Here is a 27266-nt window from a genome sequence, read left to right as displayed (position 1 = left end):
GGGGCAACGGTCACCTCTTTCTCGTCTCCCCCTTTCTCACCTTCAAGACGAGTGACGGTCGAGAGGGACAAGGAAGTAACAGACAAACATGCGTCCATTTTGGAATGTTGGAAAGTGTTGTTACCTCCTGACTGTGAGCTTCAGAATCCTGTACGACCCCTTGATGAGGATGAGCGCCTCCTGTCTGCTGCCGTACAGGGCGGATCCGTTTATGTTGATGAGCTCGTCGCCGACTTTCAGCTTCTTGCAATGCGCCGCCTTCCCTCCATCCTCGATCTGCAGACAAAGAATTGGTTGAGATGAAAGAGAAAAAGTTGGAAGGCGAACAGTGGGGCTTTCACATTAAGGAAATAAAAAATAATCGTTAAGAATAAAAAGCCGCTCAAAGATATGTCCCGCGCTGCCAAGACGACTCCTTTAAAACCCATTTTTTTGAGAAATTTTTACTTGAACTGTCTCGTCCCCATGGAAACGTCACCCTAAAGAGCATCTCCAAAACAGCCTGGACCAAACATCCCACAGAAACCCATCACATTCCTCCGTAACAGACTGTCTCTGTGTGTGTGTGTGTGTGTGTGTGTGTGTCTGCCACAGCGCTGACCGTGGGTCACACAGTGGTGAAGCCCGTGTTGTTAATGCATTGCTGGGATGTTTGAGTGCATTTCTCAGGCTGCGCGGGGGTGAAACGTTGACGAGTGTGCGGTGCGCTGTGGTGTGAGGATCAAGTTCGGCCATAAATCACATCAACAGAAAAAAAGAACAGGATGAAAGAGAGAAAGACAAGGTGAAGGGGATCACCGAGCGACCTACAGACTGGACCACCGAGAGGAGAAGGGCCAACGATGCCATCGTGGTGGATGAGATTCATTTCAAAAAAGATAATTTAGTATTTAGTGATATGTCGCTTCATAGATACGAGTGCAGTGGCCGTTCTGAACCGTTCTATCTGGAATATGCTGTTTGGAGTTTGCTTGGTCGGTGGTGATGCCGATTCCAGTTTTATTTCTGAAACTGCAACAGTCAATAAATCAAGAATGTCACAGAAAAATGTGATTAGACCTCACACCCACGCAGCTGCATCTGTGATCTGTGGTTCGCACAGGGAGCGTCTCGGCTGCGGAGCTGCTACATGAGGTTTCTGGAATAACTACTGTATTTCCTCGTAGAAAAGTAAGTGTGTGTGCTCAACCAAGTGTCATGACTCTACAGTATGAAGCCGTGCATCTGCCAACCCCCCGATATAACGATAATCCTTTTTCTTTGAAACAGCTGCAGGAAGTGTTGCAAATATCACTTTTTATAACATTTCTCTTGGACTCTTCATCGGTGTCTTCTTGTATGGCTCCAATTTTTAATCTGGAGATATTTGTTATCCCCACGTGTGCTCTCACAGCGGCTGCTTCAGCGACTTCATACTAAGGGGCTGGCCGGAGAACTTGCGCAGAAAATCCTCGGACATTTGCGTTAACACATGCAACCCCTGCTGTGAATGTCAGGAGCATCTCAAGGGTTCACTGCACGCCTGAGAGCAGCTATAGTTCCCACACTACACACAGAGCTAAAGGGTTTTATACCCGTCTCTTTCCGATGTCAAACGCAGGTGAATTCCACCATTAACCCAATATTAAATGCTTCAGGGGCACATATAAAAGAACAGAACCCTGGTTACAGTGTGAAAATGGAGAGCAGACGTGTCCCTCCCTTTTTCCACCGTCCATTCATTCATTCTCTCACCGCTGCTGCAAATATCAAAAGAATGCATGTCATGGAAACACCGCTCTTATTTTACGCTTTTAGGATTTTACAGACACGCAGCGGGGAGCTCGGCCTCGAGAGCCAACTCAAACATAAAATGAGATCTTTCATATATTAACCGGAGCTTTCTGCCACGTTCTCTCGGGACTAATGCTGTCACGTATTCTGACTTCAAAAGGTTCATATTTTAAAATCTGATCCTGCTGGAAAAACAGTCCAAACATGGGAAATACCTGCACGGGGAACCACATTTGAACAGGGTACAACTTTATCACAACTTTTAGTTTTGACAATGATCATTCAAATTAAATTCTGTGGGTTCAAACAAAGTTTCTCAGCACAGCGAGAGGTCACTGGGGTTTATTGGCTGATACTGGCCGACCAACAAGGAAGAAGTTATGTATTTTCTGTGGTCGTAGCATGAAATGAAGGATTTTGCACAGTCTGGGACTTACACACCTCTGTTTTGGTTGCTATGGTATTACACACTGTGAAAATTAAGGTATTTCCACACACACACACCAAAATCATAGAGATTCTACACACACACACACACAAACTGCTAAAACTATCTGTTATGCTCAAAAAGTGATCCATCATTTTCATAGGTATAACTGAGGGAAGAGTTAGGGAAGCAGGCGAGGAGGAGAAGAAGAAGGAAGAAAAGGAGATGAAGATGAGGGGAATAACCTTTGAGGAAAGAAGGTGAAGATGAAGTATGAAAAGGGCAGGAGAAAGACAAAAAAAAAAGAAGGTGGGAGGCCGGAGGGGAAGGGGAGGAAAAGCAGAAGGAAAATATGAGTAAGACACAGCAAGAAGGGAGACAAAGAAAAGGGGCAAAGGAGACATAAGCAAAAATAGAAGAAGGGAATGTGATGGGGATGAGAGGAAAGAATAAAGACTTCATAAATGAAGAGTATGATGAGGAGAAAGGAGGAGGGAAGGGAAGGTGGTGAGGATAAAAGGAGACAAAGTTAAGAAAGACAGGGAGAGTGAAGGAAAGGGGACAAGAGGTGGAAAAACAAGGGCAGGAGTGACAAAGAAAAGGGAAGAATAGAAGAAGAAAGCAGAAAAGTATAGAGATGAAATGAAAACAGGAGGAAGAAAGACCTGAACTCAAGAATCACCAATTGATAATATTGAAGAATTGCGAAGACATCCATGTGCGACAAACTGCAGAAAGTAGTTTCTGCAACATGCGACATCATTTAAATATCAAACGGTTATAAATAAAAGCCTCAAGTGGCAGAAAGCGCAAAACGTTCCAGAGATAAACGTTCGACTGTGGTGCCAGTTTATCCCGAGTCAGCGATATCCAGAGCTTTGAGTTAGTGTGAGAAGAAAAGTCATGAACTTTTAAGGATGTGGTGATTAAAGTGATCCACATGAACGTGTGAAGAGTTTTGAAAAGCGCTCGTAAAAACTTCTCCGCCAGTTAAACTCAGTTTCACTGCAGTCAGACCCACATGACTGGGCAGTGTGTGTGTGTGTGTGTGTGTGTGTTTCATGTTGCTGTGCAATGTCCAGAGTGGGTGAAGTCACCCTCTGCACTGAGCAGACGGAGAAGAATACCCTCTCTGTTTGCTGAAACACATACGCACACACACACACATGCACACACACACACACACACACACACACCAGTCAGACACACCCTTTTATTTTTAGATTCAAGGGGTGACTTCATGGTGTGTGTCTGTGCGTGTGTGTGTGTGGGTCTGTGAGGTGGCATGGTGCCCGTTATTGTGCCCACAGAAAAATGGGAATCCTCATGCTGGTCACAGGTTGTCATCACTCAGCTATCATCTGACACTAGCACCCAGACAGACACACACACACACACACACACACACACACACACACAGACAGACACACACACTGCAAACCTCATCAAACAACAGCCTCTTTATCAAATACTGAAACGATCATCAGCTCCAGCCTGAAGATCATTAACAGTGGGTACAAAAAGATCCTTCGGCAGAGTGCGTGTGTGCGTGTATGTGTGTGTGTGTGTGTGTGTGTGTGTGTGTGTCTGTTAGATTGTGTTATTGTGCAGTTCTGAGTTGCTTCACAAAGCAAACATCTGCACTTCAATATTAAACAGCATGAGCTACTGCAGTGGCTTTACAGTGTGTATGTACGTGTGTGTGTGTGTGTGTGTGTGTGTGTGTGTGTGTGTGTGTGTGTGTGTGTGTGTGTGTGTCTGCCATTGCAAGGCGGTGCCTACACACGTGCATTTATAACCTCACATTACTGAAAGGTCCAGACAGAGAAAATGAGTAGTTCTCTGGGTAACACAGCTTTGAGCTGGTCCGCAAGCAACCAGAGCGTACGCGCACACACACACACACACACACACACACACACACACACACACACACACACACACACACACACACTGTAAAGCCACTGCAGTAGCTCGTGCTGTTTAATATTACAGTGCAGATGTTGTGGCTTTAGGTTTTCTGACTGTTGAAGATACACAAAACTCAAATCTACATCAAACACAAGGAGTCATTTGTGCGACACACACACAAACACACAAGGGGAAGAAATAAAGTGAAGGAAACATCTTCTAATTTGTTTACACAAACAAATCCACAGAACACAAGAGGATTTACGCAGGACCCCGAAAAGTGTTTACACTCAAACTGGAATCAGTTCATTGTGTGTTTGAACAATGAGCTTTAAGGACGATGTGGCTGACGATGCATGTGATGCACACGTATGTGCACACAGTGTTATCACAGATCTTCATGAAGCCCAACGGCACCTCGACTCCTGACCATCAGCTCGGTGCGTCCTTGCATAGAGCCGTCAACCTGACAGGTCAACACATGCTCCGAGACCCTGCAGTAACCCCCCGCGGCTCTGTTTGGACCCCCAGGACAAAGAGCCTCGGGGGAGGGAGGAGGAGAAACTCCCAGGACCCCCTGCTGCACACCAGCTTCACGCTCCTGCTTTTGTCTGCACCACCAGCGTTCGGACCCAAAACATGAGCACATGTGTCTCCTCTAAGACTCACACTGGGAACAGAGATTTGAAACATGGAAACATGGAGCTGGACGTCGATGCTACCAGTTTTTCTTTTCCAGCTCTGAACGTGGAGCCCAGTTTTTCCCACATTTTTTGACAGTTTTTTGAATTCACCTTAATTCCCACTGCTGGCAGAGGACTGCTTATAGCCACAGGTCTGAGTCACTGAGTGTTTGACCTACTCTCCAGAATGATGTCAAGGACTGTCAAGGCAGAACCGACTGCAGAAAGAGGCCTTGTGTGTGGGAACAGCAAGTCAGCTCCAGAACTGGAGGTTCAGTTCTCTATGTCGGACCCTTTAGAGACAAAGCTGCCATCAGCATACTATTTATAGAACACTGCTTCCACTTAACTTTGTACTCAAGTTTTTGCAGTTAGTTGCTTCGATACAGAAAATACAACAAACAAGCAACACTGACACTTCGGTAACAAAAGTCGGCATCAAATTCCGTTATCGATTGGTTGGGTCTATGTTATGATGCACATGCAGCACAAGCTGTGACGATGTCCCCTAAAGGTGAGGGAGGTCAACCAGCCAATGAACAGTGTCGTCTCCTCTCTGGTGGAGACAAACAAGACAGATGATGACGATGAACAAGAAAGACCGTTCACTGCCGGATGTACAAAGCTGACTTCAACCGGTACGACAGCACGACACCGCTGTACGAACCTGAAGAGAAAACCTCCCAGAGAAACCGTACATCCTCTCCAGGAGTTGCTTTTCTAGATTTGAAGGCCGGAATGTGAACATATGTATCAATGACAAACGAGCTCTACTTTCTCACTGCTTCTCGTTCAGCTGCACACAGACACACACACACACACACACACACACCCTTCATCAACCTCTGCCCTCCAGTCTGGGCCTTGTGAGGCTCTCCTCCCTTCCTCACACCCACGCTCACACAAGGCCTTCTTTATCAAGGCGGGAGGAGGGGAGCGACAGAGATGGAAAAAGAAAAAAGCTCCCACGCTCACACCAAAAAGCGACCAGCAGCTAGACGTGAGTGTGTTTGCGTGAAACCGCTGGCGTCCAGCTCCATTGATCCCTGATGCTGGAATTAGGGTGTGTTGTCCTGAAACGGCCTTTCCATGGAAACATTAGATATCCACACAATGATGCCCCCGCACCGAGGAGCCCCTTCTGGGGGAAGATGCAGCGATGTGGCCCCTTAGAGGAGCGGAGATCCTGGGTCACTGGACACAGTTGGAGTGAATTTAATAACAGGGTGATGATGAAGAAGAAGAGAGGAGAGGAAAATTAAGGAATAGAAAGGAAGGGATGAAGAGGGAATGAAAGGAAAGGACAGGAGAAGAGGAGAGGAAAGGGAAAAATGGAAAAGTAAAAGAAACTGAGATGGATTTATTTGGTTCATCTTATTTATCATCCATCGATCACTAACATTCTGACGTCAGCCACAGAAAAACATCCTGCGAGCTCTGTCACATGGACGAACACCAACATGTGAGTGAACGCTCACTTGCTTGTGAACATAAGTCATCTCTCTCTCTCTCCCTCCCTCCCTGGTTAACACTGTGGCTTTTGTTTACGCCAGAGGAGGAGAGCGTGTCCACGTTTTTACATTTCCCCGATATGTCGGCCTCTTGCGGCTCCGACTGACCACAGGTTCGGACAGACCTTCGCTGAGATGAGACACCACACAGGAAGCTCCCTGCTTTTACATTTTTAATTTCCCATCCACAAAACGATGGTGTTCTGTCATGTTGGCTCCATCTGAAATCTGAATTTAAATTTATACCTACAGTTACACGGCTGGCGACAAACTCTACTCTTGTTTTCGATGAGCTTGAAGCATGATGGGTAAACAGGAAAGTTGGCGAGTGATCCACACATACCTTAGGAAAACCTAATAAAGAAGAGCCACACCGTCCGTCAGTTCAAGCATTCCCCCGCTCATATACAAACCTATGTATATCTAAACACTCCGTCAGCTCTGTGGTTTCTCAAGTTTGTTTTCCAACCAGAACATTTTCAGTAATTATTTAAAATATGCCGTCGCCACTTTCTGGTGGGTCTCCTGGCTGGTTTATTTTTATTAGACGCACTCCCAGGACGAGACTAAATATTTTAAATTCAAATTAAAGAGTCACCGACAGCGTCATACATGAGGAAGAGCCAACCATGTTCAGTGAGCTGGACCATCTCAGAACAGTTTGATAACCTTAAACACAGAATCTGGGTTGTACACTCAAGTGAGGGAGAAGACCTGAGCTGCCGAGGATGAAAAAAAAAAAAAAAAACGCTTCATTGCCAGAAAATTCAAAGAAAACAGACGTTGCTGTGCCGCCCACCGCGTTTGATTGACAGGTGATCTTTGGTGAAATCCAGCGCAGCCTCACACCAGAGATGTTCTCAGCACCTTAAGCTCCAGTAATACCATCGAGATCCTCAGTTAATCTGTGAAAACAAGAGCCTCATTTCAGACTCTCCGAGCGCTCTGCCACATCAAAGGGTGCCACTACCCACAATCCTCAGCAGAGGAGCAGAAAAGTGCTGCACTAACACCCCCCCCACCCCCCCGACCTGACCCTGAAGAAATGCCAACCAGTCGAACCTTAACCCTCGGCCATCATCGAGATCTACACATCATAAAACAGACCCCCCCCCCCCAACACACACACACACACACACACACACACACACACTCCCTCTAATCCACCATAAGCCTGACACTCAAACTGTGACACTTCACCTTATTCATACACTTAAGTGACACACAAAAAGAGTGTAATAATCCAGGTGTCACATGTGCACACACACACACAGACACACACACATATATACATAAGATGGGTTTGTGTATATGTTAACACCAAAGGGGAAGGAGTTCCTTTGAGGGACGCACTGGTGCTCGACTCAAATATACAAACGCGTCCAGAGGTTCTTTAAGGACGTGTTGAGACTGCACCCTCTCAGAAACACATCCAACACAAAAACACACAAAGCAAAGTGTGTTCTCGTGGTTATTTAACTGTCCTGTGATCCTTACGAAGCACGATCGAGTGAAAATGTTACACGCCTGCGAGCAGGAAAAACAATTTCACGGGGTTTAGAGCAACTTTCTGGAGCACGTGTAGGTAAATTACAGATATTGTTTCTGACTTGAGTTTACAACTATATATATATATATATATATATATATATATATTTCCAGCTCTACACCTATCTACACACAAACACACACACGCCTCTTGCTGTGTGTTTCTGGTGGAGTATGGAAGCCATTAGATCCGGTGTCCAGCACTGACAATAGCGGAGGTTAAAAGGTTGGCGGCCTGGTGGGACCAGAGACGGACCGGGCTGATCCGTCAATGTCAAAACAAAAGACTCTAAGTGCATGTGTGAATTCCTCTATCTCACACACACACACACACACACTCAAACACGGGTGAAATATTAACTTCCTAATCTGCTCTAAATGACTTTGTGCTCTCCACCAAACGTTTCCTCAGGATCTGGTGTGGTTTCGTGACTGGACGTGTTTTGTGTATTTGCGTTGTACATTGTTCATTGTGTTTATTTCTAAACCGTCAGATTAAATCTTATTGACCAGCTCTCGAACTCAGTCTGTCATTGTTTCCTCTCCAAGCTTTCATGTGATGTAAGTGTTTTAAGGAGACACAACCAGAACTTAGCGAGCAAGTCACAGAAATGTCGTCCTCTCAGTCGGGGGCGTAGCTTTGACGGGAAGGCCGATGCTCTTTCAGGATGACCAACCCGAGCTTTAATTCAATCCTTCTGCATTCATTTATTTAAGTCTTAGTCTTACGGATTAATAAGAGGGCTTTTCTTTTTTAACATCATCTGGTGAAAACGCTAATCAGCAAAAGATTATCCCAGAATCCCAAATCAACAGCAGCTACAGGCAGGAGAGCATCAATCTGACAGCCGAGCATCCAGAAACCTGAAACCATCAACACTTCCCTCCATGTCCTGATTCTATCTCTCCATCTATTATCTCTTCATCCATCTCACAGGCTTCAGACGACGCAGCTGAAGACGACCCCTGTTGGCCGTATTTCCATGCAGGATCATTTCTGTCCTGTCATTTCTTCCCCTGCACTGTTTTATCCTCCTTAATCCCTCCTCCTCCTCCTCCTCCTCCTACACCCTCCTTACCTTTCTTTCCCTCTGTCTGTCAGTTCATCCATCATTTCCCTCTTCCATCAATCCCTCCACCTCTCTATTGAAAAGGTTTGCTGCCTGATTATAGAAGTGTTCATTTATCTTTGCTTTTTAATGATGAAAATTGATCGATCAAATCCAGATCTCAGACATTTTGGTTCCCCTCTCAGAAGTTCCACTCGCCTCCTTCCAAAGAGGACAGGACGTGAGGGAAGTTATGACTCGCACAATCCCCACTCATCATCCGCATCACTCGACAAGGACGAGGGATGAAAGGATGTTTCCTTTAGAAGGCAGACGACAAGAGAAGATGCAGTAAACAAAGAGAAGCTTGTAACATGTCAGACCTCAAGCTGGAGTTGTTCTGCCAGGGTTGCCACGAAAGTAGAGTACATTGCACAGTGGAATGTGTGTGTGTGTGTGTGTGTGTGTGTGTGTGTGTGTGTGTGTGTGTGTGGTAAGTTCTTTGGTTTGAGGCATGGCTACGTCGCAATAAACCGTAAACATATAAACACAGATGCTCAGAGACGAAAAAACACAAAAAACGACGCCTCTCTCGCAGCCTTTCTTAATCCGACATAATAGCTCGGAAACTGCTTCTCATGTCGAAGTGTTGGACGTTATAGCTGCAGTGTGGTCGGTGGAAAATGATGTAAAAGAAAAACCAGGAACAAGGTGGGATTAAAGAAACTGGGAGTAGTTCAGACGTTATTCACACAAATCCCAACTCGACTACATGGACTTAAAGTAAATTACGAGAATAATGCAACTGTCAGGTGGAGTTTTGGGGCTGGAATTGAATTATCATTCTGGATTCAGCTACTGATTATTTTTTAAATTAATAAACTGCTCATTTACTTTAGAATATAATATATGGCTCCATTTACTTTGGTCAAAAACCCACCAACACCCACCAACATCTGGCTTTGCTCTGCAAATGTGAATGGATCCAATCTGCATTCACTCACCGAGCTGCAGACAAGGAAACATGACAACACCGGGATGAGCGGGCTATTTTCTTCTTCTTCTTTAGTTTGGCCGTCTGTCCATTGACGCTGCACCTTTTCCTGCGTGATGCGATGACGCAAATTGCACTTCAAGTCGTTGGCACAGAAATAACCATGAACGTTTGGGTGCTTATTGATTTTTTTTACATCTCTAGGACAAACGCACAACTGTGACCTTTTCTGTTTTTGCAAGATGCAACACTGGGAAGTCGGGGAGGTGGAAGAGCGTTTGTGATGTTGAACAGGACTAACGGGGGAAAATCTAAAAGGCAAAGCTCTCCTCTGCAGGTCAGAATGTGCAAATCAGCAGAACTGAAGACCCAACAGGGGTTTTCAAAACATTGCATGAAGATGCAATTTTGGTGAAATCTGAGTAAAGCAAACATAGCAGATCTGTGTGTGTGTGTGTGTGTGTGTGTGTGTGTGTGTGTGTGTTGCCCACCCCACAGTCAGACAGTAAGGAGGAGAATGGGGGGGGGGGGGGGGGGTTTCTACAAATGTGGCTGACGAGTAGAGCAGTTGTCCTTAAACCAGGAGGTCGGTGGCTCAAATCCCGTCCTGTGCTGAAGTGTCCTTGGGCAAGACACTGAACCCCCGATGGCCCCTCATAGATGCTGAATGCACTAATTGGAAGTCGGTTTGGACAAAAGCATCAGCTAAAATAACTGTAGCCCCCATGTATCTTTAGTATGTTCTCTTCTCACACACACACACACACAAACATGCTGCAACTGCAAAAATAACAGTGTTGTGTGTGTTTAAGGGTCAGTATACTGATGTACTTACACAAAGAGGGGTTGTTATTATAGTGTTTGTGTGTGTGTGTGTGTGTGTGTGTGTGTGTGTGTCTCCAGACATAGCCTAAAAGAAACAGCGAAAGGCTCCACAGATCAGAGATAGGGACATTCCAACTCCACCCCAACATACACACAGTGACTCCACCTATTCACAAGCTGCAGGGTTCTGCATCTGATCCACCCACAATCATTTATCTGAGAAATGTCCACCAACACTCCGAGTGATAACTCTGTTCTTTGTGTTCGCACCTCTCCATCTTTCTTTTATTCAGTCTTAACCCCTCGTCCTCCCTCCATCATCAAGTGCTATCGTTAATCTTTATATTACGGTATTTTCTGATATTCAGTTTACTGATGCAGGAGACTCAGAAAAACTTTTTTTTTTCCAGTAGAAACAATTTAAACTTTAAGTCCATCCTGTGCTTAACACAAAACTCCTGCAAACATGAATGCACTCTTTCTTTTGGTCTCTCATCAATATGCACTATTGTGTACTACGTTGTTACACCACAGATGTTTTTGATTAGTTAAGACAGTTAGAAAAGCAAGTCAGGACAGAGGATATGGAAACACACACACACACACACACAGTAGGGACAATAGCATCTCTATCTGATGGCATCCTCATCTACCCCCCGCAGAGCAGAATGCCACTGGAGGCTACCTTTACAGGAATGTAGGGACTAAAACACACACACACCCACACACACAGAGAGAGAGAGAGAGAGAGCGAGCTGTTTACCGACCCAGGACATTTGGTTGCATACCTTCGACCACATGTCAAAACATTCTTTTGTAAAGTCCCGGGACTTCTGTTACTGTCAACAGCAGGACGAGAGAGAAAGATTATCGTCTTCATCTTTGTTGTCTGTTCTGGGTGAATCAAATTCCCAGCTTCTAGCGGAGTTGTGAAACACACTCCGTCAGAGCGCTGCCCACAAGAAACCGAGCCCGAGGTCCGACAAAAAAAAACACAAATAAGAAAATAACCAAACTTTTCTGGAGACAAAACATGCACCGTGCCCACGTGTCTAGACTTCTGTTTGAATTCACACCAGAACTATTTCAAAAACCTGAAGTTCAACAGGGCATTAAATATTTAACTGGATTTAAAGAATCAGCTCTGTTAATAGACCCAGTAAATCTAGATCCTGGTCAGTGGCAGTGAATTGAAAATCCATACAACATGTACAGTGTGATGTTCACTTAGATGAGCCATGTCTGGTCTGCAGGGGGCTGATGGGAAAAACACTCAAATCCAGACACGGCTCAGCTGAGCCACTGGGCTCCGACAGATTTTTTTATTTTTTGGTTAAGATCGTCCCGTCATCGGCCCCTGTGATTTACCGACACACGCCCAGGCACAAACCCACAGAAACATGTCGTCCCCGGCACAAACCAGCAGCGAGCTGGCATGAGGTCATACAGTAAAACCCCACATGAAAGTGAGCTGACAGCTCAGCAGCTGCTGCTCCGTCGAACACAACAATGGGGAGAACTCACCACTTAGTCATCACAAACACATCCAACAAAAGACACAAAAGATGACCCAAAACACATGGGACTGACAACTGCTGGTGTTTTTCAATGATAAATGACTGTGAAAACGCCTGTATGTCTCTGAGGCTGTATAATCATACATGTGGGTCAAGACCAGGAATTTACACAGATCAAAAAACTGGCATGTGAAGTTAAAGTTTGCTTGTATTTGTGTGAAAATCTTCTCACTCTATTTTCTCACTTGATTTATAACGTCAGTAAACATCTTGCTCAGGAGTCCGTGGTCTCAGTCTCTTGTTTCAAGTCTTCTTCAATACAACATGAAGTTGATTTCGTAAATTCAAAAATGTTTACTTCTGGTTTCCGACAAAATGCCCATGTTTGACGTGAAACAGCTGGTGCGCACCGAAGACAATATTAACACCTCCTGTTTCACACCCTAACGGCTGAGTCTATACGTGAACGTTTATAGGTTTATACGTCGTTTACTCGTTAGCTTCAGCTACTCGAATCTGGAGACAAAGCAGCAAATGCAGCGCAGTGTTACCGCAAACTACACTTGTGCTGTGCTAAATTGTAAATGAATTCCCTAGGGGGCGGTGTTGCAGTTATCAAACTAGTATATAGGAAAAAAAACGTAGTAAAATAGATCAAAATGGACGTTAAGGTTTGTGTGCAATGCAAAACACCGCGCATGTATTTTCACCGCAGCATGCTCAAGCCCTGACTGACTAGTTAATAACCTGACAACACACTGACCGACACACGGGGTCACTTAACGGCTGATTGAGTAGCAAAGCTAAAAGACAGACACATAACCATGCACACAATCCACACACACACACACACACACACACACACACACACACACACACAGTAGTAATTTGTTATGCTCCTGGAGGAATGTTGACCAAATGGCTTATATCCCTCTGCTGTCTCAGACGGGGAAAGCCGCCCTTCCCCCTCCAGGAGTGCACACACACACACACTCATGAAGGGCAACGAAACACACACCATAAAACACGGACATCCTGAAAGGGCAACAGGAACATTCATACACGTCGTCTAAAACTCACTCTATCAAAAACACAGGGGTGACGTCCGCTCACGTTGCACAAAAAAAACTTTGACCTCTTACTAAACCTGGAATAAAATAGTTATTATCATGACCGATTCTTGTCTGTTAACATCTTTTGATTAACTGCGAATGAAAATATAAAAATGGAGGTTATGAAGTTCTCCTCTGGTTGTGGGGGCAGACTCGGGGGCAGACCCACAACATGCTGGAGGGATTGTATATCTCATCAGGTCTGGGAATTCCTCGGGATCCCTTGTGTGGAGTTTGGGGTCGTAAACCAGTTTGATTTTCTTTGCCTATGAGGCCTGTTATATTCTGTCTGAAGCTTTTGTCTGAAGGATGGATGGATGAACAGATTCAGGAAAGCCCGCTCTGCTTCCCCTGACATCAGATTACGGGGGAAAGGTGCACCGTTATCCTCATATTTAGATGATGTCATGGCGCCCTGCTCTGTATGACAGATGGTTTTTCACTCCGCAGCGTGGTCAGACCGAGTAACCAATGTGCCGTCATCCACCGGTTACTGAGCTGCCGTTTTTTAAGGCTTCGAGGTTTATCCAGCGCCATCTTGGTTATTTCAAAACCAGAAGAAACTTGGAGTGTAGTCTGACTGAGAGCTGGACGACAGCGCACGCCCAACTATACCTGCGACCGGCTCCCATTGGACGCTACTAGCTGTCAAAAATAATTCTCGCATTCTCGAGAAAACAGATTTCGGGAACTTCTGTATTGGCTTCACTTTCCAGACCTTCAGCAAGTCGCCTGACACATAGAAGCGTGCGTCACTGTGATACATCGCTTCACTCCCCCCAGGGATTAATAAAGTTTTTATCAAATATTACATCAGCAACTAAACGTTCTGGCTTTTTTTTTTTATATGACAAATGTGAGGATCACACACAAACACACTGATCCCTCTTCCTCTCGAACGTGAGGGGGTTGAATTAACGACTGTATTCAGCAGTACAGACACTGTAAACCTCTGTTCTGAGGCCGATGGAAACTCTCTCACCCTCGCTAGACCTAAAACATATGTATAAACTCTTGTCTTACACACACACACAAACACACACACACACAAACACACACAAACCTCAACTTTACCTTCTCTCCATCCTGACTCTCTCTTCTTTCCTTCAAGGACTTTACACTTAATCATTAAACACTTTTTCTACACTAAAGTTCCCGGTTCAGCTCTCACCGCCTGAGCTGCTTTATTGTGTGTGTGTGTGTGTGTGTGTGTGTGTGTGTTTGTGTGTTTTAACAGGCCACTGGACACAAAACACCCATAGACCACATTTTGATTTTCATCTCCTTTAGCAGTCCCAGTCACATTTTCCCAGGGGCTGTGTTACTGTGTGTGTGTGTACGTGTGTGTGTGTACGTGTGTGTGTGTGTGTGTGTGTGTGTTTCCAGATGACTGAGCCAGGCTTTTCCATTCCCCACTGTGGCGCTGTGGTGAATATGGATGCACACCGGCCAACATTTACACCACCGCTGCTGCGACTTTTCAGCAGAGTGGGCGAGAGAGGGAAAGATATAAAGAGACGGAGGGAGAGCGAGCAGAGGTTGCACGTCAGCCGGCCTACTTATGCACTGGACTGAACACACACACACACATGCATGCAGACCACCCCCAGCCGAACACACACCAATAATTACTTGCAGTAATTCAAAAGACACTCTCCTTATTTCCAGCAGCTCACTGCCGGTCAGTGAGAAGAGGCCGGGAGGAAAAGCCGGCCCCCCCACGACTTTATCGCACAAGGCGAGGTCACGTCCAAATCTGTAAGCACGCACTAAATCTCCCACAAAGCCCTCAAACTTTCCCAAATACGCACACCTGAGTGCGAGACAACCCCAGATTACGGCTCCGCAGAGCTAACAGCAGAGCGCGCTGCACGTCGTTCTGCGCGTCCATCAACTCTCATCACCTCCCGCTTTGTTTTCTGTCAATTCACGAGGATGCTGCTGTGGCGAGCTTTTGCAAAAAAAAAAAAAAAAGGGTCAGTGACAAACACGCAGAGAGAAATTACAACCATCCCACATCCCACAGACACCGGAGCGGTTTTAAGTCGTCTGTCAACGCTCGAGTATTTTAGCCACCCGCTGACCAACGCAACAGGAAGATGAACCGAGCCGTTTCGTGGGTCCCCCCCCACGGGAACCCCTTTTAGCACCCCTGTGAAAACCCTCTGACCTCCAGGTTTGAGGACCCGACCACTCCATCAGATTATATAGTGCTTTTCATTCATAGACAGTGACAGCTGACAAACATCAACCCGCGCCGGATATTTGCTTCAGTGCTTGGAAATAACTTTTTATTCTCTGCCTGAGAGGAGGAGGAGGAGGAGGAGGAGGAAGAGTGAAACTTCAGAACATACGAGACGTTTGGAGTTGAAAAGTTTAAACCAAGCGGCTAAAAGATCCCACACACACACACAAAGCTCATCACAACTGCTGTGCTGGTGAAGCTGTCCGACTTGATGAAGGCTGAAGACGTGTTATAGAAAGATCTCATATTTAAGATCTCATATTTAAGATCTCATATTTATCTAAAGCAGTGAATGTAATGGAGTACAAGTGTCAGAGTAGAAACACTTGATACCTTTTAGAGGGTACTCTTGTATTCCACGACATGTGTTTGACTTCTTAGTTCAAAGTTACTTTGCAATGTGAGATTGATGGATATTGTTTTTTACTTTATTTTTACTTTGCACCTGTCTTGTTTACTTTCATGTGAGATGCATCATGTGTACATGAATCTTTCTACCTGTACTCCATCACAATACAGAGAGTAATACTGTACTCCATCACATTTCAGAGAGTAACAGAGTACTCCATCACAATACAGAGAGTAATACTGTACTCCATCACATTTCAGAGAGTAACAGAGTACTCCATCACAATACACAGAGTAATACTGTACTCCATCACAATACAGAGAGTAACAGAGTACTCCATCACAATACAGAGAGTAATACTGTACTCCATCACATTTCAGAGAGTAACAGAGTACTCCATCACAATACACAGAGTAATACTGTACTCCATCACAATACAGAGAGTAACAGAATACTCCATCACAATACACAGAGTAATACTTTACTCCATCACAATACAGAGAGTAATACTGTACTCCATCACATTTCAGAGAGTAACAGAGTACTCCATCACAATACACAGAGTAATACTGTACTCCATCACAATACAGAGAGTAATACTGTACTCCATCACATCTCAGAGAGTAACAGAGTACTCCATCACAATACAGAGAGTAATACTGTACTCCATCACAATACAGAGAGTAATACTGTACTCCATCACATCTCAGAGAGTAACAGAGTACTCCATCACAATACAGAGAGTAATACTGTACTCCATCACATTTCAGAGAGTAATACTGTACTCCATCACATCTCAGAGAGTAACAGAGTACTCCATCACAATACAGAGAGTAATACTGTACTCCATCACAATACAGAGAGTAATACTGTACTCCATCACATCTCAGAGAGTAACAGAGTACTCCATCACAATACAGAGAGTAATACTGTACTCCATCACATTTCAGAGAGTAATACTGTACTCCATCACATCTCAGAGAGTAACAGAGTACTCCATCACATCTCAGAGAGTAACAGAGTACTCCATCACATTTAACTGACTGCTGTAGTTACAAGTTGGTTGACAAACAGTTTGCATACAAAACTCAGAGTGAAACTTTTAATGTTAAATCTGATCCTTGTTGTTGATCAGTTCATTGATTAGTGAACATCATCATAAGTTGACTGCTGGATGTTATCATCAGTGTATTAATTAGTGATCTTTATCATCAGTGTATTAATTATTGATCTTTATCATCAGTGTATTACTTATTGATCTTTATCATCAGTGTATTAATTATTGATCTTTATCATGAGTGTATTAATTATTGATCTTTATCCTCAGTGGAGCTGGACTCACTTTAGTGATGATGAGCGGCTCCCCGTGCTCCAGTCCTCCTTTCAGCGTGAACCCCCACGGTGCTCCCCCGCTCAACTGGACCTGAATGTGGTGGAAGGAGACGAGCTGCTCGACCGTTTCCATCCTTTCTTCCTCTCCCTCTCTTTCTGTGCGTCCGTTATCCGTTCACTTTCTTCTTCTCCTCCTCCTTCTTCTTCTTCTTCTCCTCCTTCTCCTCCTCCTCCTCCTCCGCCCTGCTCCCCGGTGCGGTGGCCGGGCTGTGGTGGTCCGTCGCTAGCTTAGCGGCGCCGGTAGCGGTGTCTCGGCAGCTCCATCCCCGCAGGAGCGACAACAAGGAGCGGGTGGATGAAGTGTGGAAGCACGGAGGGAGGGAGGGAGAGAGAGGGAGAGGGGGAGAGGGGGAGGACAGAAAGTGTCCGGACAAAGTTACCCACAACTTCACGGTTACAACTTCCGGTCAGAATGTTTACCCGTTAGCTAAAAACGGACGTTAGCATGTTTAACGTTTTTAATCCCGCTCTTTTTTTTAAATCAAATGTTTCTGCGCTTCTTTTCGTTGAATCCCGCAAACTGATAACCGCATTATTCCCGCAAAACGTGTCGCTCAAAGGCTTTTATTTCGCTATTTAACCCTCGTGTTTCCGGTCGCACCTTCGCTAACTTCCGCAGCCGCAAACTTCGGGAAAACTTTTCCCAGCGCGAGGCAGCCAGGCCCCGCCCACTGTTCGAACTTCACGGTGTGATTGACAGGTGCCTCCGCCAATAGCAGAGAGGCTTTGGATTCAAGTAGCCAATCGTGAACAGCGCATTGGAATCACACGAGGAGGACGATTAAGAGACTTTTATTTTGTATTTATTAGTTAATTTCATTCATCGACCAAAGAAAACTATGAGTTCAGTTTAATGTTTTAACGTTTTAAAGAGAAAATAAAGAAATAAATGTATTTGTTGAAAAAATAAACATCATCAACATAAGAAGTCAAACAATCACCATGTCAAGGTTGATATAAATATTCTGGTAACTCAAAGATAAAGTTGTTATGATAGATCTGATCATTATCATCTTTGTATTCAGATTTAATGTTTCATTTGTATAAATCTATTTTGCTTTATTTTTATTGCTGAATTATGTATTATTTTAATCTTTTATTTTGGTATCACATCCCTTCTATCTTACAAATGAAGATTATTATTTATATCCCTTTATATATCTGCCCAAAAAAGTTTTGAAACTTCATACAAGTCCAAAACAATTGGACCCTTTTCTTTTGGACTCACGTTGTCGAATATCACGTGTGTTTCTGCTGACGGATGATGAAAGTGTTTGAGTCTGATGTGGTTGTATTCATGTTGGACTAGAGCTGTGATCACAAGCATCCCTGCTGATTCCCAACGAAGTGGTTCACTCCTGAACTAGGACGAGTACACACTGATTGACTTGTTCTGTCCTCGAGGCGAAGTTCGTCAAAGCCGAGGTTCTGCAGACCTGCAGCACGAGCACCTTCAGTGCACGAGCCCGCAGGCCAACAACAACAACAACAACATCTGCTATCGCGTCCCACACATTTCCAAGGCCTGACCAGTCATTCCACTGTGCTTCGCTCAACCACCAAATTAGGACACATTCAAACAAGCAATCACAAACTCTCAGCAGAGTTACACAGGAAACGTCACCGTTTCTGCTCCAGTGATAACCAGCAACATTTGTTGAGTTTATTTAATAATCAATCATGATGTTTCACAATGTTCTTCTGTCAGCTTTACTTAGCAGATCGTATGTGAATGTTTTTAACAGATACGCTGGGAGGAAATGTGCCTTTTTAAATATATGAGAATATTAAATACACTGGAAAATATAAGCCATCAGTATGTAATTGTATGTTTCATGTGGAATCCAAGATAAAACACTCATGATGGTGTCAAACGGGTCTTTTATATTATATCAACTCATCTATATTTGTATTACTGACATTTTAAATATTCATCAGCAAAAACAAAGGTTCATTCTAATGTCCACTTTGACTTTTTAAAGTTAGCGCCAAGTCCCATCCACTAACACAGAGGAGGCGGGGTTTAGGATCCATACTGCGGCCAGCCACCAGGGGGCGATCCTGATTATTTGGCTCCACTTTCAGGGAGCTGTAATGTCGTCCATCTTTATATTCAGTCTGATTCGTTCAATGAAGCACGGTGGAGCCATCAGGTGGTAGAATAACAGCACTGCACCACAAGAATTAGCAATTCTGAAAATATATTTCAACTTCGCTATAATCACATAAAAACAATTCACAGCTGGGATATGTTTAAGGATAAAACCCCAAAAACTACAAGATATGAAGTACTGCTGCTTAGTGAGAGTAATTTGTAATTTGCTCTGTTTGTCTGTGATACTTTCTTACATCTGTTTTTCTATTGTGGTGTAGTTTTTATATTTAGATGCTGTAACTCACAGACTTTCTTCATAGGCTACATTTTGTCTGTTAGTATAATTTGCAGCTAAATTGTTCTCAGCAGGGAGGAGCCGAACAAACCTCATCCTGTTTCTGTTTTTAACCTGAAATAAAAAGAAATGAAAGAAACACGAGCCGGAGGACGAACCACTTTTCATTTTTCATTTAAACTTGAGTTCACATGAAAGCAGCGCTCGCTCACCGAAACCAAATATTACAGTTGAGAGTTTTTACAGCAAGAGACACGGACCAAAACAAACTCCTCGTGGTCTGAGAGGAGAGACGTCTGGACACGTTCACGTCTGTCCACCCTGTCTCATGACACGTGCAGAGGTATAGTCTCACACACACACACACACACACACACAGTTTAGTGGCACCACAGTGTAGTAGCATTCCACAAGTGATTATCTACAATCCCAATCTCTTCAGGCTGCGGAGGGAGTGTGGGAAAACTGCAAACACACATAAACAGTAAATAAAGAAAGCCTGAGGAAAGACTTTAAGATCAGACTGTGTGTATTATTTACATGTGGAAGTGTTTCTGAACATTAAACCCGTTAGCTTTACTAGAATGTCACTAATTGGCGCTCGTTTCTCCACCGAGGCCCGACAGTCTCCTCACGAAACCACAGTCAAATCAGAAATATGTCAGATTTTTGTTTTCATCAAGATCAATTTATTATTCTCTCAGTAAGGAAGCGAAAACGTTGATGTCAGCTCCGTGATTCTCTCGTCAACTCAAACCTGGAGATTTTACAGTTCATTTGTTATCATGGAGGGAAAATCCACGTCGTTTTCAAACAACAGAACACTTCACCAAAATAAAGACATTATAGTAGACCTTAGAAAACATGCATTTCATTTTATTAATAATTTTCATTCGTAATAAAAATTGCATTTGTCTCCATTACAATACTTTAGTTTTCTTTAACATTGCACCTCGTTATCAGACCTTTTTTTTTTTTCTTTAGTTTCTCTCTACAAGAAGTTTCCTTTCCAAATCCCCCTCCCGTTATAAATACGTACAAAATGCAAAAGTAGAGACTGTTAACAGCAAAAAAAGTAACATCACAATAAATTCTTTACAGTTACATCCAACACGCTCGACCCCTCGTCCAATAAAAATACTCGCTTGTCTGATTTCTCAACATCCAGAGAGGATGTTGAGAAATCAGCATCTCCCACATCTCCCTGATGTGAAACAGACCAGGTATTTTTTTCAATTTTTTTTTTATAAAAGAGATACAGAAAAAAAATAATTGATACATTAACACAGAGAGAAAAGAAAGATTCATGAGACGATTTGTGGTTGATCCTAAAGTTTTCTTAAAAAAGTGTGAAGTCGAATTTCTGCAGAAGTTGAATTTGTGAAATGACCACTCAAACCTATTTAGTTAAATTACTCACAAGTGTCTTAAAATGCTTCCAACACAAATCTGCGGCAAAGTGCAAACACGACAGTGAGTGTGAAACGGAGCAACCAGCACAGTGCTTCAGAATCACATTACAATTATTATCAGTTCAATCGTAAAGTCTGGGACTCGCTCCCGTCGGCACAGCCCAGAGTTCACATCCAGCAGCTGCCGGTTTAAAGTGCTTTCACAGTGATGGTGAGGATCTGCAACCACAACGACTTCCTGCTTCCAGCCTCCAGCTCGTTATGGTTAGCCGCCACCGCCGCCTTCAGATCAAATGACCCGTCAAGTCCGCCCCCGCTTTTAGTCCTCTTTGCTCCCGAGTGCTTTTTAGCGACACGTGCACGACTCGGCCACCATGTCCTCAAACTCCTTGTACTCTACCTTCTTCTTGTGCACCACCAGCACGCTCATGGGCATGTACTTGCAAGGCACGCAGGACGGTGGGGGGACGTCCCCGAGGCCCAGGTCGTTGATGAGCGTCTGGACGATGGCGTGGTTGGGGGAGTGGTAGCCGCTGTGAAGCACCCGCGGGCAGTCGCCTTGACAGAAGCGGGGGTTGTAGACCGGCGGGGCGATGAAGTAGTGGCCCCAGCCGAGCTCGTCGAAGGAGAGGCTGAACGAGTGGAGCTTGCAGCGGTTCTTGGGCACGCTGGTTTTGCGTTTGTAGTTAGGTATGTCGGGGACGATGGAGGCCGAGGGGGAGGAGGAAAACGAGGAAGACGAGGAAGTCGGGGCGTTTCTCAGAGCGTCCAGCAAAGGATCTTTTGACTCTGAAGACGAGGAGTCTTTGGAGCGACGGCGGCGGCGCACTGAAGGGTGCAACCGCCCAATTTGTCTCATGATGTTTCTCCCTTCAGCCCCCAACAGCTCCGCCATCCAGTCCTTCCCTTCCCTCTCTTCCTCCAAGTACAGAAGCAGAGACGGGACTTCGAGGTGAGCTTCCTCTCTCCGTCGTCCTCGAAGACGAGACCCCCACCACCACCAGGGGCCGCCCTCCTCTCCGGCGAGCCGAGGTTCTGTGCACCAGTACTGGGCGGTGAGGGTCAGGTGTCCGCCCACGTCCTGCTCCTTCCTTTGCAGGACGTGTCCCGTAACGTGTGCCGTGATGTCCATCTCTGTCCACTGCTCGTGGGGCTCCAGGGTGACCTGGCTCTCCGGGCCCAGCGAGGGGATCTGGGCTCTGCAGCGGAGCGGCTCGGGGGCCTGGGCGGAGCTGGAAAAAGAGGTGGAGGATGAGGAGGGAGGGGATGAAGAGCGGAGGTGGACGAAAGAGGCTCTGATCAGCTGCTCGGAGGGGAGAGTGTCGAGGTTGTACTGAACCGTGAAGGTGTAGTGGTGGTCTGAAGGGACAGAACAGAAATCAATCAACACTGAGTCCGGCAGCAGCTTCTGTTTGAGTTTGAGCAGCTGATGGAGGAGACGAGAGCTTCTCCCAGGATTCTCTTTGTTTTTGTCGTGAAAACCAAAAACTAAAATTTATTGCAAAGGTGATTTGGTGAAAATCCAAATAAAAATCCAGATGTGGTGGATTTAATAAGGAGACTGTCGGGCCTTTTCCAGATCCAAAATATATTATCTTCTCTTTTGTTTGTTATGACCTCAATAATCACAACACACACACACACACACACACACACACACACACACACACACACACACAATACAACAAAGCACGTGAGGACATGAGGTAAGTTGGCTGCCTCACCTCTGGACGCAGGTTGGTAGTGCACCGTGGAGGCCGAGGGTCTGAGCAGGCGTACCGTGTTGGAGCCGAACTTCCGGTGCTGTTTGGGCCTCCCGTCCGGTTCCGCCGCGCTCCGGTACAAGCTAAGCATGAACTGCACGTTCTGGTCCCCCCGCTGCTCGTCCGTCGTCCGGTGGTGCGCGTCAACCTGCTTCGGGCTCGAAACACCGCGACGGCTGCGCTTGAGCGCGGTTTGCCGGGAGGCCGCGTTCCGCCCGGAGAGGACCCCGGTGCAGGTGGAGCTGAGCAGGAAGACGATGAAGCAGGAGAGGACGCACACACGCAGGGGCCCGTGTTTGGTGCTCGTCGCCCTCATGTTGCTCATATATAAAAAAAACAAAAAAAAAACCTCTGGTGTCAGCGAGCTCCACGGACCAGGCTGTGACTGGAAACCATCCTCAGCGCGGCCGAGGGCGCGTTTTACAGGAACACACGATCACCGGACATTTCAGGGGTGACGATCAACTTCCTGAAATCACCTCTGACCCCAATTAACCCTTCGGATGATCGGGAACCGCCCACAGAGGCTCCAGGGAGCCACGTGATTGGTGCGTAAAGGTGCGTAAAGGTGCGTAAACACAACCCTGATGTTACGTTTCATTAAGTGCAGCATCAAACTCGGTAAATACAGAAACCTACAAGTACCATGGGACAATTTTTTGATGCAAACACCAAGGAAAACACTTTTATTGAAAGTGTTTGTGAACAGTTGTATTTTGTGTTGGTTACATTGGTTTTCTGTTTGAACCATATTGTTGAGGTTTGCTGAAGATCGTTGGACAAACAAAGAGACACGTGGTCCCTTTGGGAGAATCAGGTCCAGAGAGCAGAAGGAATCATAAGCATCATAATCCAGAGTTTGTTCTGTTCCAGCTCCTAAAGCAAATCATGTCTCCAGTTCATCCTGACGTCAGGCTGATCGATGCTCAAAGTTCTTCACTGGTGGTGGAGTTGATTTGTGCACTGGTCACTATTTTACTGTAAAGAGTCTGAATTACACAAATAACTTTTACACATTTACACATATTCAATAGACTTTTTGTTGACTAACAGACTGAGTGATAAAAACAGTATCATAGTAAAATAGAATCAGATCCATGAAGTTACTTTTCAGTGTTAAAGAAAAAGAAAAAAAAATCTCAGCAATGTGCATTCATGCAAAACATCCACGAGGTGGCACTGTTCACCAAGATGCTGCATAAAGTTTTTTGTTCACAGAAAAATATAAAGAATCAGTTTGAATAATTAAGACACTAAGTTTACTTGAAGAGGAATTCATTGACTGGGTATTTACTGTAGTAATGAGGAGTTATATGTGTCTGGTTTGCACTTCTCTCTTTCATAAATCTATTTTAGTTTGTTTGTCTTATTTCTCCCTGACCTCACTATCAGGAGGAGCCTCTGTTGAAGGTCGGGTGAGATTCACATGAAGAAAAAACTGGAGATAAACAATCCGAACATGATTAAAACATATCGAAGCAGCCACAGACTCCTCAGATGTTCTGAGTTCTTCTCACTCATCGAACTTCTCTGATAATCTGAGCTCCGACCCTCATTTTTCTAATCTTTGGTTGATGCGATCGTATTAGTTGAACCTGTAATTTAATGTTCCACCGGAGAAACACATGGAATTGCAAATAAACAACATTTACATTTAAATGATTTAAAAAAAAAAAAAAGAGTTGACGAGGAAAAGAAAACACGTCAGGTTTTCAGAAGGAACAAACAAACAGGAGTTGAATCAATAGAGGACGCCACATCGACAGCCGGCTCTTCACCTGCTGCCTGACCTTTGACCTTAATCATATATAATATATACAGGTACAATAAATGTTTTATGTACGATATGTATAACTTATAATAATACAAATAATACATTTAATGGTGCTTTTCTGGCCTCACAATATAAAACTTTTACTGCATAACAAGTCATTCGTTTCTTTCATTGACCGACCCACACTTAGTAGAATAAGTTATGTTGGATAATAAATCTGCAGTTGTAAATGTTACCGAACCGTTTATAAATAAATCAGTAACAAATGACGAGTTCAGTTTTATTTATCAGTCGGTTACAGTTTACAGCTCTCGTCTAAATAGTTCCTGATACAATCCAGTGTTTTTATTTCACCTCATGTATCGTTTCATCTAAACTCTGAGTTTCTGAGATGCAGGTCGAGTGTGTGTGTGTGTGTGTGTGTGTGGGTGTGGGTGTGGGTGTGTGTGTGTGTGTGTGTGTGTGTGTGTGTGTGTGTGTGTGTGTGTGTGTGTGTGAGACGCACTTTGCTCTGTATCAGGGACTGTAAGTGGGTCACAGTGGAGCCGTTTACCAACACACACAACAGGGATTTCTGTGTGAGTCGACGGAAGCACGTCCACATTTTTCATGCACTTTAAATGTTATCATACACACACACACACTCAGTAATGATACAACAAACACATGAATTGTGAACGTGTGACCTGCTTATCTCTGGTAAACACCTTATCTGTGATTTCTCTTCATTTCCAACATGTATCTTGTTGTAACTTCAATATACATTGAATTTACTTTGCGTTGTGTCGTCCTACACGTGCACCTTCATGGTGAAGCCATTAGAAACACTGAGACTCATAAGCTTTGCACTACATGATGATATTACCCCGACCTGCAGAATGTGACCTTGATAATATCTCTCACACTCATTCACTTTGTCACAAGCAGGAATTTAAAAACCCACTTTCCAGTGAGGATTTAAATAAAAGAAACTAGAGCATGTACAACAGTTCTATAGTGAACTGTGAAATTACACACACTCATTAATATCATCCTTAGCGGATGAACATTATGTCTTGTTATACATCTGTCTCATATTATATATAAAATAATATTTTATTTCTGGATCAAACTGAATTTCCGTCTTCAAAAACTGCAGTTGACAGAATTTAATGTCACCTTACATTTGTTTTTGTTAGAATAAGAAGATGCTGAGCTGCGTCGTGGCTCCTGAGGGTCAAAGTCAGGTCACATACAAGTGAAGCGACGTCACTGGATCATTTCACATGAGACGATGTTTGATTCAGGTCGTGTTTCTTCTTCTTCTTCTTCTTCTTCTTTTATCTGTTACAGAAACACTTCATCACTGATTGACTGGAAAGCCTCAGCTTTATGGGCCTGAACTCCCCGTCTGTTTCCTGAAGGGATTTGAGAGAGAGTGTGTGTGTGATGGATGAAATGAGTCAGAGTTTGAATTTACCGTATCTGTGTGTCACTGTGTTCAGACCTGGGATCAGCGAAGCTGGACGACTCCTGCGATGAAGAACACAATGACTTCATGATCACACATCTTCCATCAACATGTGGATTTGTTGCTCAGATTTGTCGTTGGGTCGTGTTTGACCACACGATGGTGTGAGTGTGACTGAGGACAGGTTGTTTCTGGATGAAAAGTCAAAGGTTCAAAGTTAAAGTCCGTCCTCTGGGGAGCGTGAATGGTTGGTACCAGATTTCATGATTATCTGAGTTCAGCTCTGGAGACACTCAAGACTCAGGTATTGATTGAATCAGTTCATATAAGGTGAGAACGTCAGACATTTAAAATGATCTGACTGTGCAGACAGGAGAGAGAGAGAGAGAGAGAGAGAGGAGATCCATTCGGCGATGGCTGACCACGAGCCAAATCACACAGAAACCTTGTTTGTCAGCTCAAATAAAAAAGGAACAGTCAACAAAACGTCCGAGTCAACAGTCTGAGAACGAAGCGCGCTACTGAGAAACGGATATAAATACAAACAGGTCCGGAGAAGAGCTGAGAGAAAGGAAACTAAACTGAGCTCTGTGATAAAACAGCTGCTCAGGTGGAGGAAAGAGCAGCATCAGCATCGCTGCTGTTGTCGTGAAGTTTAATTTAACTGAATTCCACATTCAAGGAATCTGTGTTTCTGCTTTGTCAGGTTTGATCCTTGGGGCTGTGATGATTTAAGTGAAATAAGTTCATATAAAACACGTGATCATCAGCAAAGAAGAACATTGTTCAGGATGTTGCAGCTCCACGGTCGTTGCTTCCTCTGCATGTTAGTTGTGTCTCTTTATAAAAATGTTAGATTTGCCTCTTAATCGTTCTTTTCTATCTTCCTGCATCACTTTATCTCTGTTTTTGGAAGTTTTCATCTTCATTTCATGTCTTTCTGTGTCTCCCTGTGGTTGTTTTTGCTCTTTATGGTGGTTTTGTGTCACTTTGTGATCAATTCGCAGTTTGCCAGCAGTGATTTGAATACATTGAGCAAATCTTAGTCCTTTAAGTCTCTATGATCAAAAGTAGAATTTCGGTTAAATTTAAACGTCTGCATTTGTGTAGAAAATAAAACATTGTGATCTCAGAAAATGAA

At 44.3% G+C, this 27266-nt stretch overlaps 2 protein-coding genes across 2 annotated transcripts in view; both read right to left on the bottom strand.

Annotated features, from left to right (window-relative positions):
• The window catches only part of shroom4 (shroom family member 4), a 46349-nt gene extending 28725 nt beyond the window's left edge, over positions 1-17624 (bottom strand). Inside the window, exons 1-2 of the mRNA XM_020104999.2 lie at positions 17287-17624; positions 125-276 (exon numbers count right to left, since the gene is read on the bottom strand). Of these exons, the coding sequence (XP_019960558.2) occupies positions 125-276; positions 17287-17409 (275 nt within the window). The 5' untranslated portion in view covers positions 17410-17624. The remainder of the gene's footprint in view (positions 1-124; positions 277-17286) is intronic.
• A 2962-nt stretch (positions 17625-20586) lies between these two features.
• On the bottom strand, positions 20587-23428 carry bmp15 (bone morphogenetic protein 15). The gene is made up of 2 exons (XM_020104996.2): positions 22863-23428; positions 20587-22497 (listed from the first exon to the last, which is right to left on the bottom strand). The coding sequence occupies exons 1-2, from the start codon at positions 23224-23226 to the stop codon at positions 21485-21487; spliced, it is 1377 nt and encodes a 458-aa protein (XP_019960555.1). The 5' UTR covers positions 23227-23428; the 3' UTR covers positions 20587-21484.
• Positions 23429-27266: the final 3838 nt, after the last annotated feature.

Source organism: Paralichthys olivaceus, chromosome 22 (assembly GCF_024713975.1).
Source record: "Paralichthys olivaceus isolate ysfri-2021 chromosome 22, ASM2471397v2, whole genome shotgun sequence".
NCBI lineage: Eukaryota > Metazoa > Chordata > Actinopteri > Pleuronectiformes > Paralichthyidae > Paralichthys > Paralichthys olivaceus.
The sequence above is the reverse complement of the archived record's forward strand: the minus strand, read 5'-3'. Positions and strand labels throughout refer to the sequence as shown.

Excerpts from the sequence above, each read along its gene's own strand:
- bmp15 (XM_020104996.2), bottom strand. The coding sequence starts at position 23,226 with ATGAGCAACATGAGGGCGACGAGCACCAAACACGGGCCCCTGCGTGTG. Across the intron at positions 22,498-22,862 it reads CTACCAACCTGCGTCCAGAG|ACCACCACTACACCTTCACG; the intron begins GTGAGGCAGCCA and ends CTGTCCCTTCAG.